This window comes from Zootoca vivipara, chromosome 4 (assembly GCF_965207765.1).
Source record: "Zootoca vivipara chromosome 4, rZooViv2.hap1.1, whole genome shotgun sequence".
NCBI classification, from domain to species: domain Eukaryota; kingdom Metazoa; phylum Chordata; class Lepidosauria; order Squamata; family Lacertidae; genus Zootoca; species Zootoca vivipara.
Genome location: NC_142587.1, coordinates 102,392,635 through 102,409,746, shown reverse-complemented (window position 1 = coordinate 102,409,746; position 17,112 = coordinate 102,392,635). Strand labels below are relative to the sequence as shown.

At 52.2% G+C, this 17,112-nt stretch overlaps 2 protein-coding genes and 1 long non-coding RNA gene across 3 annotated transcripts in view; 2 read left to right on the top strand and 1 right to left on the bottom strand.

The window, feature by feature from the left end:
- Positions 1–17,112, bottom strand: part of LOC148686099 (uncharacterized) — a 580,325-nt gene that overhangs the window by 315,255 nt on the left and 247,958 nt on the right. The gene's annotated exons all lie outside the window — the stretch shown is intronic.
- LOC148686103 (uncharacterized) lies at positions 4,692–6,747 on the top strand. Its single transcript, XR_015949821.1, has 3 exons — positions 4,692–4,950; positions 5,070–5,209; positions 6,496–6,747. It is a non-coding gene; the product is annotated as an uncharacterized LOC148686103 (long non-coding RNA).
- LOC118079427 (hemoglobin subunit beta-1) lies at positions 13,802–16,318 on the top strand. The gene is made up of 3 exons (XM_060274178.2): positions 13,802–13,940; positions 14,072–14,294; positions 16,053–16,318. Exons 1-3 carry the CDS (start codon positions 13,849–13,851, stop codon positions 16,179–16,181), a joined length of 444 nt encoding a protein of 147 aa, XP_060130161.1. The 5' UTR covers positions 13,802–13,848; the 3' UTR covers positions 16,182–16,318.

The window sequence follows — 17,112 nt, the reverse complement described above, 5'->3', positions numbered from 1 at the left end:
AGCATTGAATTGGGACAGAATTGGCAAGCGGAGAGGCACACGCCCCCTTCGAAAAGATCCTGATTTATGCTGCCGGAGAAAAGCATCTGTTTGGAAAGAATGAAGGACACTAATTTCTGCTTTGCTTGAATGGTGGAAGGAGGGGAGGGAATATTTTATGTAATATTTTTCGGGATCTGGGTTATCTACCCAGGGCCGGCCCCTCGGCCAGGCTGGGTGGCACAGGGCCACGCTCAGAAATGGAGCTGGCGCCAGAGGGATCGTCGCACCACGGCGCCAGGGCTTAAGACGGCCCTGTATCTACCCTACCCTAAAGCAATGGAATGCAAAGTTTTCGGGAAGAGTAGACTTTAAATTTGCCTCTTTGCGATGGATTAATTTTATAAGTAAGGACTTTGCCTGAAAGAAGATGGAGAGTGACAACCTTGAGGGACTTTTGAGGGATTTTGACGACCCCTTGGGACTTCCTACTGAGAAATAAAAGTAGCAAAGTGTTATGAAATTTATTTATTTATTTAAAATGTATTTATTGAAGATTTTCATAAACAAAAAACATACAAAGAATACAAAACACAAAAAGAAAAAAGAAAACAGAAAAAATAAAAAATACAAAGTACAAAAATGCAAAAACAAAAATTCTAACTTATATCTTAGTCATAACACTTTGGACTCCCTCGGACACCCCCCCCCTACCTTGGGTCCCTATTGCAGTATTATTTAAACAGTATTCATTGTTATTTAGCACATCCTAAAACATTACTCTCTCAATCCTTTATTTCTATATTCGACTATAATTCCAAATTCTAATAATATCACCTTAGTCTCATATTACAATCCAAATATCTCTAATTGCCCTTTATTCATTATTTTAAGATATTCCCTTAGCCAATAATTTTTTACTAACAACGATTCTTCATTCTAATATTAACCCTTACATCCCTACATTGTTTCAAACATAATAATATATCTCCCCCCCCCAGCCCCAGATCCGGATTCCCCAGGAGTTTCCAACGAAGTCCATATGTCATACCAGTATTGGGCCTTCCATTATATCCATCCCTACCATCCGTTATATTCTATTAACCCACTCCCACCTTTCCCCAAAATTTCTGCAAAACAATTTTACCCCACTTCTGCTGTTTCCTCCCCCCTCCACCTGTACCTTCCTTTCTAACTTCCCAGAGCGTGCCCTGTCCCCCCTCTCTCACTGGGGGGGCAAAAAACCACCCTGGTTCATCCTTGAGGAGTTCTTGCGTCCAATCCTTCTTCTGTTCCACATCTCCCACTTGTGGAGCATTCTGCCATTCTTCTTCATCCTTCTCTTCAAATTGTACAGCTTCTTCTTGCACCTTGGAAATGTCCAGTGTTGATAATTCCTCTTTGTCATCTGTGTCCAATTTTATAGTCTCCATTCCAGTCCTATTTTCCATGCAGTTTTCTCCATTCACCTCTCTTAATTCTTTATTGTATTCCCACAGCTGCTTGGTATACAAATTCAGTTCCTTTTTAATGTCAAAGAGTTCTAGAAGAATCTTTTGCCAATGCTGGTCCTTTGCAAATGTTGAGTCTAGAGCCATCTTATCTATTCCAGTCTCATGGGAAAACAGCAAGTTGCAACACAGGAAATGGTGGCAGTCTTATTCCAAAACATTGTAGTCCATTTTATTTCCCAGTCTGGGCATCTTTTCCTTTAAATTTCTTTCAATCATACCCCCACTTCTTCTTTTTAGCAATTCCACAACTCAAAGTCCAATCGTTGGTCCTTCCAGGGACCTAGATCTGGCTCCCTGGTGGGGGGGGGGGCTTCTTTTAAGCCAATTGTTAGTAAATTAGATACTTTGTTTCTCCTTCCTGGCAAGGGATCAGGTTACTGCATCACAGTCTCTCAATTGAAAGAGGTTGGCTCCCTTTTTAAGCCTCTTCTGTAGCCAATTTCATCAAATCTTAAACTTTTTAAATCCTTTACTCACGGTTTCCCAATTTTATTTTATTTTCTTGTGGGAGAATCCGCCGCTCTCCGCCGACGAAGCTTTGCAGCCGTGAGGGTGACAGTGACGCTCAAAATGCCCCCTTCGACTACCACCCCAGGGGAGTAAGAATTGGGGCACTGCCGAGCACATTCGTTCACATAAAGCTCAATATGTGGCTCTTACGGGCAGCCGCGTCGCTTTCGCGGTCCCCCCCCCCCCGCGGCACAGGTTGCCTCGGAGCTCGAGGCAATCGCAGCCGGACGGCGCTGGCAGCAGACTGGAAGCCAAGTGTTATGAAATCTAACCCAATTAACTGCCCTGCAGAAAGCATGCTGAGGTGAAAACATGTTCTGTGCATAATTAAGAGAATGCAAAATAAATCTTCAGCTTGGTTTTAATTATAGAAAATAACAAAACATGACACAGCCACCCACCAGGGTACTGAGAAAGGTACACAATGCTCCTTATATACTCTATCCAATTGGTGACACAGCTTAAATAACACAAACTTAACATCACCTTCTATACTGCCCCACAGCTGCAAAACTAGGTCCTGACCTTTACTTCTGGCTTTTAAAGAGATACACATCTTGTGAAACAATAATGAACCTTAAAACTTAAACCATTCAACATGAAGAAGAAAAGATGGGGGACAACTGGATCCACTGTCTCTTAAGCAGGAAGATTCATGAGTTTAGGGGAAAGGATGGAGAGGAGACAAGGATCTTGTTGAGATTACATCAGCCTGAAGTTGGAAATAAGAACAGTGAAAGGGTTGGTTTAATCTGGCCCCTGCAGCCGTTTATCTTGTGGGATGAAATCCCCAAGAAAGCTTATCAACTTCTATCCTTCAAAAAGCTCAACAACTGTGCTTGGCCCTCACGCATGTTCACTTCATCAAATCTGGCCCTCTTTGAAAAAAGTTTGGGCACCCCTGTAGAGCATCTTGACGGCTTCTGAGACTTTCAGACAGAAAAGAAGATAAATGGATTGTGCATATTTATTAATTATATTATTTTATTAATTATGTTATATTTATTTATTATTGTATGTAAAATGGAGGATTAAATTTGGCGAAATGTGAAGGGTGGGTGACGCTGGGAGTTTGGCAGTGTTAGCGGGGGGGGGGGATATATTTATACAAAAAACCCCTTTCATGTTTCATGTTCTCCTCTGCAGTCCACATCAGAGAGATTGAGTTGCCGCTATGGGGGACGGAGGTCAGACAGCCAGCCATGTTCAAGGCCAGGTTGGAGAGGAAGGTGCGAATGTTGTCTGGGAGGAAGCAGGGCCCAAGAAAGCATTGTAAACAGAGTTGCAATTGCTTGTCTATTGAGGATAATTGAGTCAATTAAAGATGATTAAGTGTACTTTCAGATTTTTATTATAATTATTATTTTGCCATTTAACAATCAAGGGCCCTTGGAATGTAGGCAATGACTCTGCCCCAGGGAACTTATATTCAGGTTTGACAGCATGGGCAGAGAACAGCAGAGGGAGAGTTGGAAGTGGCAGGGATAGGGAGACAGGGAGGTTAAACAAGGGCAGGGATTGGGAGTCCACGGCCTGCCAACGGTCAGTGGGGATGGGAAGCAGAGTCAGACCACATCCAGACGACCTCAGGTTCCCCGAGAAAGAGCTTCATTCGAAATATGGGCTTTGAAGCAGAACAGGAGGCTCAACAAAAGGGGACAGGAGCAAAGATCCACTTGAAGACTTCTAAAGTGACCCAAAGTGGTACAGCCAGAAAAGTTAAGGTCCTAGGCAGGCATTTATCAGAAAATTCTGCACCCCTTGAAATGCCACCTGAATCAGTCTGGGCAAATATACACATCCAAGTGTTATTGGCTTGAGAATAGTTGAACAAACAATTGCAGAATTCTGGGGACTTGAAGTTCTATAATGTCTGCTGAAAGTTCTGTTGGAAGTTCCTAGTGCTCTCTCACAGAACAATATTTTCCAATGTTCCTTAAGATTGGAAATGACAAAAGTCAGAGCTTTCTGGGTCAGTCTTAGGGGACCCATTGAGTCCAGGATCCTCTTCTCACAATGGCCAACCAGGTACCCCAATGGGCAAGCAGGATTGGAGTTTTCTGCAAGCAGGATTCAGAAGCATCGCTGCCTCTGAGCGCGGAGGGAGAGCAGAGCCAGCCTGGCTAGGAGCCATTGAGAGCTTCTCCTCCATGAATCTGTCTAGTCCGTCTTTCAGGCCACCCAAGTTGACATCTGATGGGAGGTCACTCCTCAGGGAGGGAGCCACTGCCAAGAAGGCCCTCTGCCTGGTACCCTGTAGCTGAACCACCAGAAGACCCTCGGAGGAGGAAGGACCTCAGTGTCTGGGCTGAGCGATGGGGGTGGAGACGCTCCTTCGGGGCTTCCCCATCCAGGGCTTCTTTCAGATGCCTTCTAAAGCTTGTCAAGTTGTTTGTCTCCTTGGCTCAGGGGTGGCATTCCTCCATACCCTCCAGGATTTCTCTGAGGAAAATAGGGATGCCCTAAGGAAAATCACATTAGGGACGCGGGTGGCGCTGTGGGTTAAACCACAGAGCCTAGGGCTTCCCGATCAGACGCTCGGCGGTTTGAATCCCCACAATGGGGTGAGCTTGGTCCCAGCTCCTGCCAACCTAGCAGTTCAAAAGCATGTCAAAGTGCAAGTAGATAAATAGGTACCTGTGCTGGGCCCAGGGGTTCAGAGCATGGCACCAAGTTTTATTGGCCTGAGAATACTTTAACAAACTATTGCAGAACTATTTACAGGCTTCTGTAAATCCGGGAGGAGCAGCTTGGGTCCAGGGTATAAAAGGTTCCAGCCCTAGAAGGAGCTCCAGCTCAGCCCAGAAGGTTTTCTCCAGCAGCCGAGAGAAGCTCCTAGTCCACAGCCAGCCATCATTGTGCCCTGGACCACAAAAGGGAAGCAGATCGTCCACACTGCCTGCAGCAAAGTCAACATGGCCTCCCTTCGTGATGAAATCATTGTCCGGTAAGGCCAGGGCCTGGTTGCCTCTCTAGGCAGGCTGGGGGAGGCGCTTCTCTTTTCTCCTGGAAAATAACCACCTGTGCCTCTCCCTTCTTCCTCCTTCCTTCCTTCCTTCTCTCCAGCCTGTCGGTGGTGTTCCCTCGCTTTGGGAACCCCTTCAGCCCTTCCGCCATCAATGGACTTCAACAAGGTCAAGGAGTCCTTTTCTGAGCTGCGTGAACTGCACTGCGACAAGCTCCACGTGGACCCCCTCAACTTCAGGGTGAGGCTGCTCCCCCACCCCAAAGGGCTGCCTAGTTGGTGTGTGTGTGTTCCTGCACAATAAGAAATTGTAAAACATGAGACATTAAAAATTTCCTTAAACAGGGCTGCCTTCACATGTCAGATAGTTCTTGATTTCCTTGACATCTGACGGGAGGGCATTCAACAGGGTGGGCGCCACTACTGAGAAGGCCCTCTGCCTGGTTCCCTGGAACCTCACTTCTCACATTGAGTGAACCTCCAGAAGGCCCTTGGAGCTGGACCTCAGTGTCTTGGCTAAACGATGGGGGTGGAGACGCTCCTTCAGGGATACAGGGCTGAGACGGTTTAGGGCTTTCAAGGTCAGCACCAACACTTTGAATTGTGCTCGGAAACGTACTGGGAGCCAATGTAGATCTCTCAGGACCGGTGTTATGTGGTCCCAGCGGCCACTCCCAGTCACTAGTCTAGCTGCCGCATTCTGGATTAATTGCAGTTTCCGGGTCACCTTCAAAGGTAGCCCCACGTAGAGCGCATTGCAGTAGTCCAAGCGGGAGATAACCAGAGCATGCACCACTCTGGCGAGGCAGTCCGCAGGAAGGTAGGGTCTCAGCCTGCGTACCAGATGGAGCTGGTAGGCAGCCGCCCTGGACACAGAATTAACCTGTGCCTCCATGGACAGCTGTGAGTCCAAAATGACTCCTAGGCTGCGCACCTGGTCCCCATTCAAGACCAGAGAGTCCTCCACACCTGCCCGCCTCCTGTCCCCCCAAAATAGTGCTCTGTCTTGTCAGGATTCAACTTCAACACTTTGAATTGTGCCCAGAACGTACTGGGAGCCAATGTAGGTCTTTCAGGACCGGCGTTATGTGGTCTCAGCGGCTGCTCCCAGTCACCAGTCTAGCTGCCGCATTCTGGAGTAGTTGTAGTTTCCGGGTCACCTTCAAAGGTAGCCCCACATAGAGCGCATTGCAGTAGTCCAAGCGAGAGATAACTAGAGCATGCACCACTCTGGTGAGACAGTCCGCGGGCAGGGAGGGACTCAGCCTGCGTACCAGGTGGAGCAGGTAGACAGCTGCCCTGGACACAGAATTGACCTGGTCTTTTAGGGGCACAGTTACCCCGTTCAGGACCCAGGAGTCACCCGTCCCTGCCCACCCCCTGTCGCCCCAAAACAGTACTTCTGTCTTGTCAGGATTCAACCTCAATCTGTTGAATTCATTGTGGGATCTGTTGTGGGGAGAGGGCGACCCACACATGGGCCCCCTGGCAGAAGGAGTCACCCCCTCTTTTTGTTTTCTCTTCCAGCTCCTGGGCGAGGTCCTCATCACCCTCCTGGCCCCCCTTTGGACAGGAATTCACCCCTGCTTACCACCATGCCTTCCACAAGGTGGTCAAGGTGGTGGATCACGCAATGGCCCTCCAGTACCCCTGAGACCCCCCCAGGGAGAAGTGGCAGCCTCCTGCTGGTCTCGCCACCCACCGGGTGGGGTGGGCCCCCCCCCTTCCTGCCCCCATGTGACGCTTGACCCTCTAATAAATCCTCCCTCTGCAATCTGACCTGGCTTCCTGTGTCTCTTTCTCTCTGGGACCGAGGGAGGGGACGGGCTGGGGGGGGGAGATGCCTTTGATAAGCTGGCTGGTGGGGGGGCTGGGAAAGTGGGGGGGGGGGTCTTTATCCACTGTCACTTAAAAGAAACCATTGCACCAAATGGGGTCCAGGGCTTTGTGGCACTTTGATCCCCCTGGAGCTGCAGTACTTTTTGGAGCCAGGGACCCCTGCTGTGTCCCCAAATCCTGGCAGACTCCCTCCGATGCTCCAAGGGCCCCCCTGGTCTCATTGATCATCTCCCCATCCATTTCTTTGTATTATTATTTTACCATTTATCAATCGAGGGCCCTTGGAATGTAGGAGAGGACTGTGCCCCAGGGAGCTTACATTTAGGTTTGACAGCATGGGGAGAGAACAGCAGAGGGAGAGTTGGAAGTGACAGGGATAGGGAGACAGGAAGGTTAAACAAGGGCAGGGATTGGGAGCCCACGGCCAGCCAACGGTCAGTGGGGATGGGAAGCAGAGTCAGACCACATCCAGAAGACCTCAGGCTCCCTGAGCAAGAGCTTCATTTGAAATATGGGCTTTGAAGCAGAACATGTGTACAGAAGGGGGGCAAGAGTGAAGACAGAATTGAAGACTTCTAAAGTGACCCAAGGGACGCAGGTGACACGGTGGGTTAAACCACTGTGCCACTTGGGCTTGCCAATCGAAAGGTCGGTAGTTCGAATCTCCGCGACGGGTTGAGCTCCTGCTGCTTGGTCCCAGCTCCTGGCTTGAGAATAGTTGAACAAACGATTGCAGAATTCTGGGGACTCGAAGTTCTATAATGTCTGCTGAAAGTTCTGTTGGAAGTTCCTAGCGCTCCTTCACGAAACTCCATTTCCCAAGGTTCCTTAAGATTGGGAATGATAAAAGTGAGAGTCTTCTGGCTCAGCCAAAAGGGACCCATCCTGTCCAGGATCCTCTTCTCACAATGGCCATTAGGGGAAACCTTCAAGGAGTATCGGAGCCCCAGATGCAGTTTCCTGCAGGTGGGATTCAGAAGCATCGCTGCCTCTGAGCGTGGAGGGAGAGCAGAGCCAGCCTGGCTAGGAGCCATGAATCTGGCTAATCCTTCTTTCAGGCCACCCAAATTGGTGGCCACCACAGCCTCCTGTAGCAGGGAGTTCCACAGTATAACTAGACACTGTGTCAAGATGGGGTTCCTTTCATCCACCCTGAATCTCCCCATGAGTTCTAGAGAAAAACTGTGCCAAAAAGAAAGAAAAAAGAAAGAAAGAAAGAAAGAAAGAAAGAAAGAAAGAAAGAAAGAAAGAAAGACTTTTCTCCACCCACTGAGCACCACAGTCTAAGAAGGATATTGACGAGCTGGAAGATGTGCAGAGGAGGGATCAAGGTTCTAGAAGCCAAGCCTTATGAGGAAGGGTTGAAGGAGCTGGGTATGCTTAGCCTGGAAAAGAGGAGTCTGAGAGGAGATAGGATCGCCACCTCCAAACATCTGAAGGGCTGTCACAGGGAAGAAGGAGCATGCTTGTTTTCTCCTGCTCTGGAGGGCAGGACACGAACCAATGGCCTTAAGTTACAACGGTTGTGGACTCTCCTACCTTGGAGGTTTCTAAGCAGAGCTTGGGTGGGGATCTGCTACCATAGGTGCCAACTCCTTGGGGCCCTGGGTGCCCAAGCACTCAAAAATCCACCGTGAAAGGGCCAAGCACCCACACATTTCGATGCCAGGGCCAGGCACGCTGCAGGGCACCCACAACCCCAGGCACCGACGGTGGCGGGACCAAGCTGGCACTCCTGAACCCAATGGATGCTCTAGTTGAGATTCCCGCATCCCTTTCTACTCTACAATTCCCTCATTCACTTCCTCCATGCAGGGCGTCATTTTATAAACTTCCATCATCTTCCTCGCCTTTTCCCTAAACAAAACTAAAAAGTCCCAAAGGCTGCAACTATTCTTAAGAGGGGAGTCCCTCCATCTCCTTCGATCGCTTGGGCTGCCCTTTTCGGGACCTTTTCCAACTCTGCAATATCCTCCGGACCACCCCTGGGCTCCCCTTTCTGAAGAGAGACCATAATTTTGGCTCTGGATGCTCTCAGCCCAGCCGCTGCCGCTGCAATACACCACCCTGAGTGCCTTTTCTCCTCCCCCCCCCGTTATCTCTGCCTCCAGGGAGGGTGGAGGGGGTGTCCTATCAGGTCTCCTGGCGCTCTGGGTGTGGGTGGGTGCCTGCCTTCAGCTGCTTCACCCAGATAGTGCCAGCGGCCGGGAGGAGAAGGGCGCACCCAGGAACCTTCGAGAAAGCAGTTGCTCAGCCCAGTCTCCAAGGCCAAGGAAAGGGGAAGCTGCAGGCAGAAGTCCACCCGGTCAGTCCATTGTCAGGAGCAGGGAAGGGAAGAGTCACCAACCAGGATTGAGAGGATTGTGGAGGTCGGCCCTTGCCCCTGACCATTGGTCATGCTGGCTGCAGCATTGTCTGCTGGGCACCAGCCTGGCCTGGCCTGGTCTAGGCTTTAGCATATAGAACTGTAGAACAGCAGTTGGAAGGGACCCCCAAGGGTCATCCAGCCCAGCCCCCTGCAAGGGGAAGTGCCGGAATGTCAGCCTTTGAAGAAGGCACCGTCCCAGCAGCAAAGCAGCCTCCGCACGCCAGGCAGCAGCTCAACAGGTGCAGTGGAGAGGCCTGCTGGGAGGGGGGAGGCACACGGATGAGAGGGCCCACTGAGCCTCCATCCTGACCCAGCCTCACCAGTCCTTTCTTGGTGCCCAGAGGTTGTGGGGGGTGCCTCTGCCCAGCTGGGCAAGCCATTCCTGGTCAGTATATGGTGTGCTGCTGAGAGGCCCTGCAGAACCAATACTCCCATTACCCGGCTCACAGCCTAGGTCACCTACCAAGGTTCTTTCAGCCCCCCACCCAGACCCGAACCCAGATGGAAAAGGACCCAAATACTCCTCTTGGTCTACATACCTCTTGCCCAGCATGATCTTTATTATGAATATTTATTCAGAACCGTGGCATTGTAGAGTTGGACGGGACCCCAAGGGTCATCTATTCCAGTGTTTCTCAACCAGTGTGCCTCCAGATGTTTTGGGACTACAACTCCCACCATCCCTAGCTAGCAAGACCAGTGGTCAGGAATGATGGGAGTTGTAGTCCCAAAACATCTGGAGGCACACTGGTTGAGAAACACTGATCTATTCCAACCCCCTTGCAAGGCAGGAATCACAGGTAAGGAAACCCCAGCAGGCGGCCACCTGACCTCTGCTTTAAGACCTCCGTTTTCTCTTGCTGCATTTATATCCCACCTTTTCCTCCAGGGAGCTCCAGGTGGGGTACACGGGGGTTCTCCCTGCACCTCATTTAACCCCCTCAACAACCCTGCGAGGTAGGCTAAGCTGAGAGGCGGTGGCTGGCCCCCAGCTTCATGGCTGACTGTGGGATTCGAACCCTGGCCCCTCCCAGGTCATAGTCTGACACTGACCACTATAACACGGCGACTCTTGTGACATTTGCTGGTTCCACTCAAGCCCCATCTGAACTGTATGTGTGCAGCACCATCATAGCACTTTGAGCAGTCATCATGCCCCCCCCCCAAAGTATCCAGGGAACTATAGTTTGTACTGGGTGCTGAGAGGAGAGACCCCCCCATTCCCCTCACAGAGCTACAGTGCTCAGAGGGGTTTAACCACCAAGCCCTCTTGACAGGGGGGCTCTGGGAACTGTAGTAGCTCTGGGAGGGGAACTCTCAGCACCCTTAACAAACTGCAGGGCCCAGGAGTTTGGGGTGGTGGCTGGGGAGCCACGGCTGTTGGAAGTGGCATGCTACTGCTTTAAGTGCCAAGTGCCGGTGGGGGTCTCAGAGAGCCATAGCTGAAGCAGCAGCATTTTTAGCAGTGAGCTGCCAGTCCAGGCCCACCCCGGGAGATGGAGACTGGTGCCTCATTCCTAGCGGGAGAGATTGGGGGGCTACCATGAGATTGCAAGAAGAGCCTGCTAGGTTGGGCCAAAGGCAGCTCATCTAGTCCAGCACCCTGTTCTCACAGAGGCCAAATACTCTTCAGAAACTAGGAATCCAGATAGACTGCCTCTAGACTTGGAGGTTCCATAAGAGCAGGGGGCCCCAAACTTACCTCGCCGGGGGCCAGTGCCGCCAGCGCCGATTGCACTGTGGGCCGGAGCACGCGGGAGCATGCGCCCATACATGTGTGTACACACGATTTTCGGTGCATTTCTGGGGCGCCGGAACACCGGAAATAGCTTGTGTGCATGCGCATGGGCCTCCTCTGGCCCGGAAGTGCACCAGAAATGACTCTTGTGCATGCACACAAGCTATTTCCGACGCTCCGGTGACCCAGAAGTGGGCAGCCACGCCGCGCCATTAAGAGCGGGCGGCGGGGTTTGCCAGGGGCCGCATAAAAGAGGGCCTTAATTTGGGGAAGCCTGCATAAGAGCATTGGAAAAGCGTTGCTGGATCAATGGCTCACCTGGTCCATTCCCCTGTTCTCACCATGATGGCGAACCCAAAGCCAAGCCTGAAAGCAGGACCCAAGCCAGGAGCCCTCTCTCCGCTTATCTGAGCCCAAAGGCCCCACAATCTGCAGGGCGCTATCTCCCCTCTCGCACCCTCAGCTTGCAGGAGGGCAGAGCCATTATCTCCCTCGTGCACACAAGGAGGCCCAGAGAGGCCAGATGCCAGGGAGATGGGCTGGGCAGGCAGCAATGGGGAGCTGGGGGTGGCCTGTCCGACTTTGAAAAGCTGGCGCCCCTGGAACAAACTCATCTGTTTTGCTGCATTAATTAAACTGAATAGTTTTCGCTGGGTTTTGAACAAACGTGCATTTAATTGTTACAGTTTTGAACTTCATCGGGTCATTATCTTCCTGAATGGGCTCTGCACTCTGCTTTTCTGAATGATGGTTTTGGTAGGGTGGGGGGCACTGGGGAGGGCTTTATGGAATCAAGAGGATAGTCTTCTCCCCCCTCCCCCCCAAAAAAGATTGGGAGCTGCTGCTGTAAGGGCATCCCTCTTTTTTCCCCAAAAATAGTTTTTATTAAGTTTTGCAGTTTTATGTTCATCACAATGAACATTATCTCAAAGAAGAAAAAGAGCACAATTCCCTAACACACACACCCCGACTTCCCTCAACTTCCTCTTCTGGCCCTGTAGCTGTTTTCTTCCTCTGCTTGTTTTTTCCTACCTTGATATTGCAGTCTTTAAATTAAATATTCTTATATTCTCAACATTTTTGCACCATACTTATTTTCAAATTACCTCTTGTACTTTGTTACTTTCCAGTTATTACATCTTAATTTCTGTGGGTTTTTTTGTGATTTGCAAGCGTTTACTCGAACCCTGCTAGTGAGTCCACTTCTTTACAATGTTTCTGTAAGTGCAACATAAATGGTTCCCAGTCCTTTTTAAAGTCTCTCTTGTCTTTGTCTCTAAGTTTTCCAGTTAACTTTGCTATTTCACCACATTCCATGAGTCGTTCTAGCCATTCTTCTTTCGTGGGTCTCTTGTCGTCTTGAACTATTTTTCTTTTTTCCGTTTCATTATAAATCATTTCCCCAAAACTTTTGGTTATTTTACAGTTCCACCACATATGAAAAAATGTGCCTTCACTTTCAATGTAAGGGCACCCCTCTGTTTCCAGCAGCAGGCCCCACCTCACCCCAACATCTGGGAGTCCCGTGCAGGTGGGTAGATGCAGTGGTAAAAGGTTCAGAAAAGGGCCCCCCAAAAGGATCAAGGGGGTGAAGTGACTCCCCTATGAGGAAGGCTTGCAGTGTTTGGGGTTTTCTAGCTCAGAGGCAAGGCGAGCAAGGAGGTTCTGCAGTTCTGCATGGCCTTGGGAAAGGGGAGAGAGGAAAGCTTTCGCCCATCACTCCCACCGCCAGAACTCAGGGGCCTCCAGTGAAGCTGAGGGTTGGAAGATTCTGGACAGGCGAAAGGAAGGACTCCTTCACAAGGCACAGAGCTAATCTGTGGAACTCCCTCCCACAGGGTGGGTGGCTTCAAAAGAGGATTGGACAAATTCATGGCAGAGGAGAGAGCTGCCCATGGCTGTGATCCGGGGTGGCTGTGCTCTGCCTCCACGGCAGGCATCCCCAAACTGCGGCCCTCCAGATGTTTTGGCCTACAACTCCCATGATCCCTAGCTAACAGGACCAGTGGTCAGGGAAGATGGGAATTGTAGTCCAAAACATCTGGGGGTGCCTGCTCCCACGGGATGAGGTAGCAAGGCTTCCCAAGACCAGCTGCTGGCAGGAGGGGAGAGGGTCGCTCTGGTGCTCAGGTCCCAAGAGAGGCATCTGCTTGGCCACGGTGAGAACAGGATGCTGCTGGACTAGGTGGACCATTGGCCTGATCCAGCAACCTCTTCTGATGTTCTTGTGTTAGATAGATAGAGGTAGATTGTCTCTGATTCAAGAGGCGGAAGGGCCTGTTGCCCCAAGAGCAAGACCCCAATCTCTCCACTGCCGCCGCCCCCCTGCTTTGCCCAGAACAGACGGCTTGGAGAGGTCAAGTTGCATGCAGCCTCTCCAGGTGGGGCCAGCTCTCAGCCCTGACCCTCTGAGACTCCCAAGGGCTGGGATGAACCTCACCCCATGGAGAGGACCAAGGGAGGCCTCCCATCAGAACTAAGAAGAGCTTGCTGGATCAGGCCAGTGGCCCATCTGGTCCGGGACCCTCTTCTCACAGGAGCCAGCTAGATGCCCCTTGTGCAGTCAGCTAGGAGCCATGGGTGGCCTGAATCTTGCCCAGGCCTCTAGTAAGCCATCCAGGCTGGTTGTTGTCACTGCCTCTTGGGGGAGGGAGTTCTGCAGAGGTGGGGGAGGGCGGGCGGCAGCTATCTGGGGCCTCCTGCCTGGCCTATGTAGCCCCACCCCAGCCAGGGCTGGCTGCCACCCTGCTCTGACTTGGCCCCACTTAGCCAGTCCACCCAGCCTCTGGCCGAGGATGGCCCCGCCCACACCTGGAGGAGGAGCCACAGCTTTGGCCCAGGGTATAAAAGCCTCCAGCCATGGAAGGGGCTTCAGCTTAGCCCAGAAGGTTTCGCCCAGCAGCCGAGCAAAGTACCCAACACTCAGCCAGCCATCATGGTGCAGTGGACCGCCGAAGAGAAGGAGCTCATCGCCCAGATCTGGGCCAAAACCGATGTGGCCGTGATCGGGGCAGATTCCCTTGGCGGGTAAACCTGCACCCCCCCCCCACTCTCCCACTTGGGACAGGGCAGGCGGGTGTTCTTCAGCCAAGATGACCGACCATCTCTCTCTCTCTCTCTCTCTTGTTCTCTCTCTCTCTCTCTCTCCTTCTTTCCAGCTTGCTGGTAGTGTACCCCTGGACCCAGAGGCTCTTTGCTCACTTTGGCAACCTCTCCAGCCCAGCCGCCATCTTGGGCAACCCCAGGGTCAAGGCGCACGGCACAAAGGTCCTGACGTCCTTTGGAGAAGCCGTCAAGAACCCCGACAAGGTCAAGGACACCTTTTGCAAGCTGAGCGAGCTGCACTGCGACAAGCTCCACGTGGACCCCGAGAACTTCAAGGTGAGACCCCCATCTCCCCAAAGGGCTGCCCAGAGTGGTGTCTCTGCACAGGGGGGTGGGGGTGGCAGGGAAGAGGGTGCCTGAGTTCCCCTCTGTGGTGACCAGAAGGAAGCAGGAGGCATGTGAGCGAGGAGATAAGGACCCATCCAGACCACAGGGGCCAATAAGCCAGTGGTCCTCAGGCTGCTCCTTAACTCAGCAGAGCAGCGAGGAGAATCATAGAATGGCAGAGTTGGGAGGGACCCCCAAGGGCCATCTAGTCCAACCTCCTGCAAGAGGAAGAAGGGTCTTTGTCAAGAAAACTTTTCTGAACTGTCTTTTTCTTTGCAAACTGGCTGCAAAATGTGGAGCCACAAATCAGAGTGCTTTAGGGGTTGGGTTGGACTTGTGTGAGTGTCTGGAGGCGGTTGGAGGATGGATGGTGGCTGACAGATTGAGGTTGAATCCTGACAAGACAGAAGTACTGTTTGTGGGGGGCAGGAGGCAGGCAGGTGTGGAGGACTCCCTGGTCCTGAATGGGGTAACTGTGCCCCTGAAGGACCAGGTGCGCAGCCTGGGAGTCATTCTGGACTCACAGCTGTCCATGGAGACATAGGTTAATTCTGTGTCCAGGGCAGCTGTCTATCAGCTCCATCTGGTACACAGGCTGAGTCCCTACCTGCCCGCGGACTGTCTCACCAGAGTGGTGCATGCTCTAGTTATCTCTCACTTGGACTTCTGCAATGTGCTCTATGTGGGCTACCTTTGAAGGTGACCCGGAAACTACAACTAATCCAGAATGTGGCAGCTAGACTGGTGACTGGGAGCGGCCGCCGAGATCACATAACACCGGTCCTGAAAGACCTACATTGGCTCCCAGTATGTTTCCGAGCACAATTCAAAGTGTTGGTGCTGACCTTTAAAGCCCTAAACGGCTTTAGTCCAGTATACCTGAAGGAGTGTCTCCTCCCCCATCGTTCTGCCCGGACACTGAGGTCCAGCGCCAAGGGCCTTCTGGCGATTCCCTCATTGCAAGAAGCCAAGTTACAGGGAACCAGGCAGAGGGCCTTCTCGGTAGTGGCACCCACCCTGTGGAATGCCCTCCCACCAGAGGGAGGCAGCCCTGTTTAGGGAAGCTTTTAATGTTTGATGGATTTCTGTATTTTAATGTTTTCTTGGAAGCCGCCCAGAGTGGCTGGGGAAACCCGGCCAGATAGGCGGTGTATAAATAATATATTATTATTATTATTATTATTATTATTATTATTATTATTATTATTATTAGTATTACATGGCTCTTGGCTTCCCTTCCAACTCTGCAACCCAATGGTTCTATCGTTCACAGGAGGTTTTTAAGCAGAGGTTGGAGGGCCATCTGCCAGGGCTTCTTTAGCAGCAATTCCTGCATTGGGGGGTGGACTAGATGACCCTTGGGGGTGACCTCCCAGCCAGCTCTACAATTCTACAGTTCTATGGGTGTCTGGTTGTGACTTGGCCCCGCTCAAGCCTGGAGCCCCCTCCCTGAGCTCGGGCTTCGGAATCCCCGTCTCCCGCGCCCAGCGCCCTTTCCAAACCCCGTTGCAGAACTTGCGTGGCTGGCTGCGCAGGGCGAAATCCACGCGTGGCACCATCGTAGCAGCCTCTGAGGAAAGGTGGGGGAAGAAGGGGGTGCCCCCCTCCCATCCCGGCTGCCTCTGCTGCTGTGCCCCCCGCCTGGCGGCTCCCTTCCCCTTCGCAGCCCCTCCGCCCAGCCAGCGCCTCTCTTCTCTTCTCTTGCAGCTCCTGGGCAACATCCTCCTCATCTGCTTGGCCTCCCACTTCGGGAAGGAGTTCACTCCGGCCGCCCACGCCGCCTTCCAGAAGCTCACCAACGTGGTGGCGCACGCCCTGACCCGCCAGTACCACTGAGCGCCCCCTGAGGAAGAGCAGCTGCCTCGCGGGCGCCCAGTTGCCGACCAGACCAGCGCCTTCCCTCGCGGGGAAACCCTCTGCCAGACCCCCGACACGGGGCCACTAGCTAATAAACCTCACTCCCTGCAAGATGAGCCGGCTCCCGCGTGTCTTTGGGGGGGACCTTGGGGGTGGGGTGGGGTGGGGAGGACGGGAGAGGTGACCCTTGCAGGGCGGAAGATCCTGCCTTTGGACTTGGAGGTTTCAGAAGGGTTGGAGAGGGGGGGGGGGCTTGCCTGATTGACCCCTTGCAAGAATTCCCCCCAATGTGGTTGCACTAGGGAGCTTGAGGGAATATAAGCCAGCCTTCTTGGAAGCCCCCCAAGTTCCCGCACTGCACACTCAACACAATTCTATGGGGCGGTGGTGTTCCTGAATGGCGGCAGGTCCCACCTCCAGGGAGTTGAGGTTTAAGGACGGACCCCCCCATATGTTGGGGAGAGAGCTGTAGCCTGGCCAACTGGAGCTGCCCCATCTCCTTTCCAGCGTCCTTGGGGGAGGGAGGGGGGTGCCCCTCCAGGAAGCCCCAGGACCTCTTTGCTGTGCTGTGAAGCCCAGTCCTGGCACAAAGAGAGTCATTGAGAGGCAGAGGGGTGTAGTGATTAGGGCGTCGGACTAGGAGCTGGGTTCAAATCCCCACTCAACCATGAAGCTCCCTGGATGTGATCTCCGCTGGGGGTGGGGGTGGGGCCGTGGGGGTGGGCACAGCCATTGCCTTTCAGCCTCGTCTACATCACAGGGTTGTTGTTGTTGTTGTGAGGAGGAGAAGCATCTACACCAGCTTGAGCTGCTTGGAGAGAAAGCTGGGATATAAATGTATCAATGGAATTTATATTCATTCAAGAGGACCAGGTCTCCGGGGGTCTCCCAGACATGCACCCCCCTCCTC

Coding starts and splice junctions, on each gene's coding strand:
- LOC118079427 (XM_060274178.2), top strand. CDS start 13,849: ATGGTGCAGTGGACCGCCGAAGAGAAGGAGCTCATCGCCCAGATCTGG. Junction 13,941..14,071: donor GGGGCAGATTCCCTTGGCGG/GTAAACCTGCAC, acceptor CCTTCTTTCCAG/CTTGCTGGTAGTGTACCCCT. Junction 14,295..16,052: donor TGGACCCCGAGAACTTCAAG/GTGAGACCCCCA, acceptor CTTCTCTTGCAG/CTCCTGGGCAACATCCTCCT.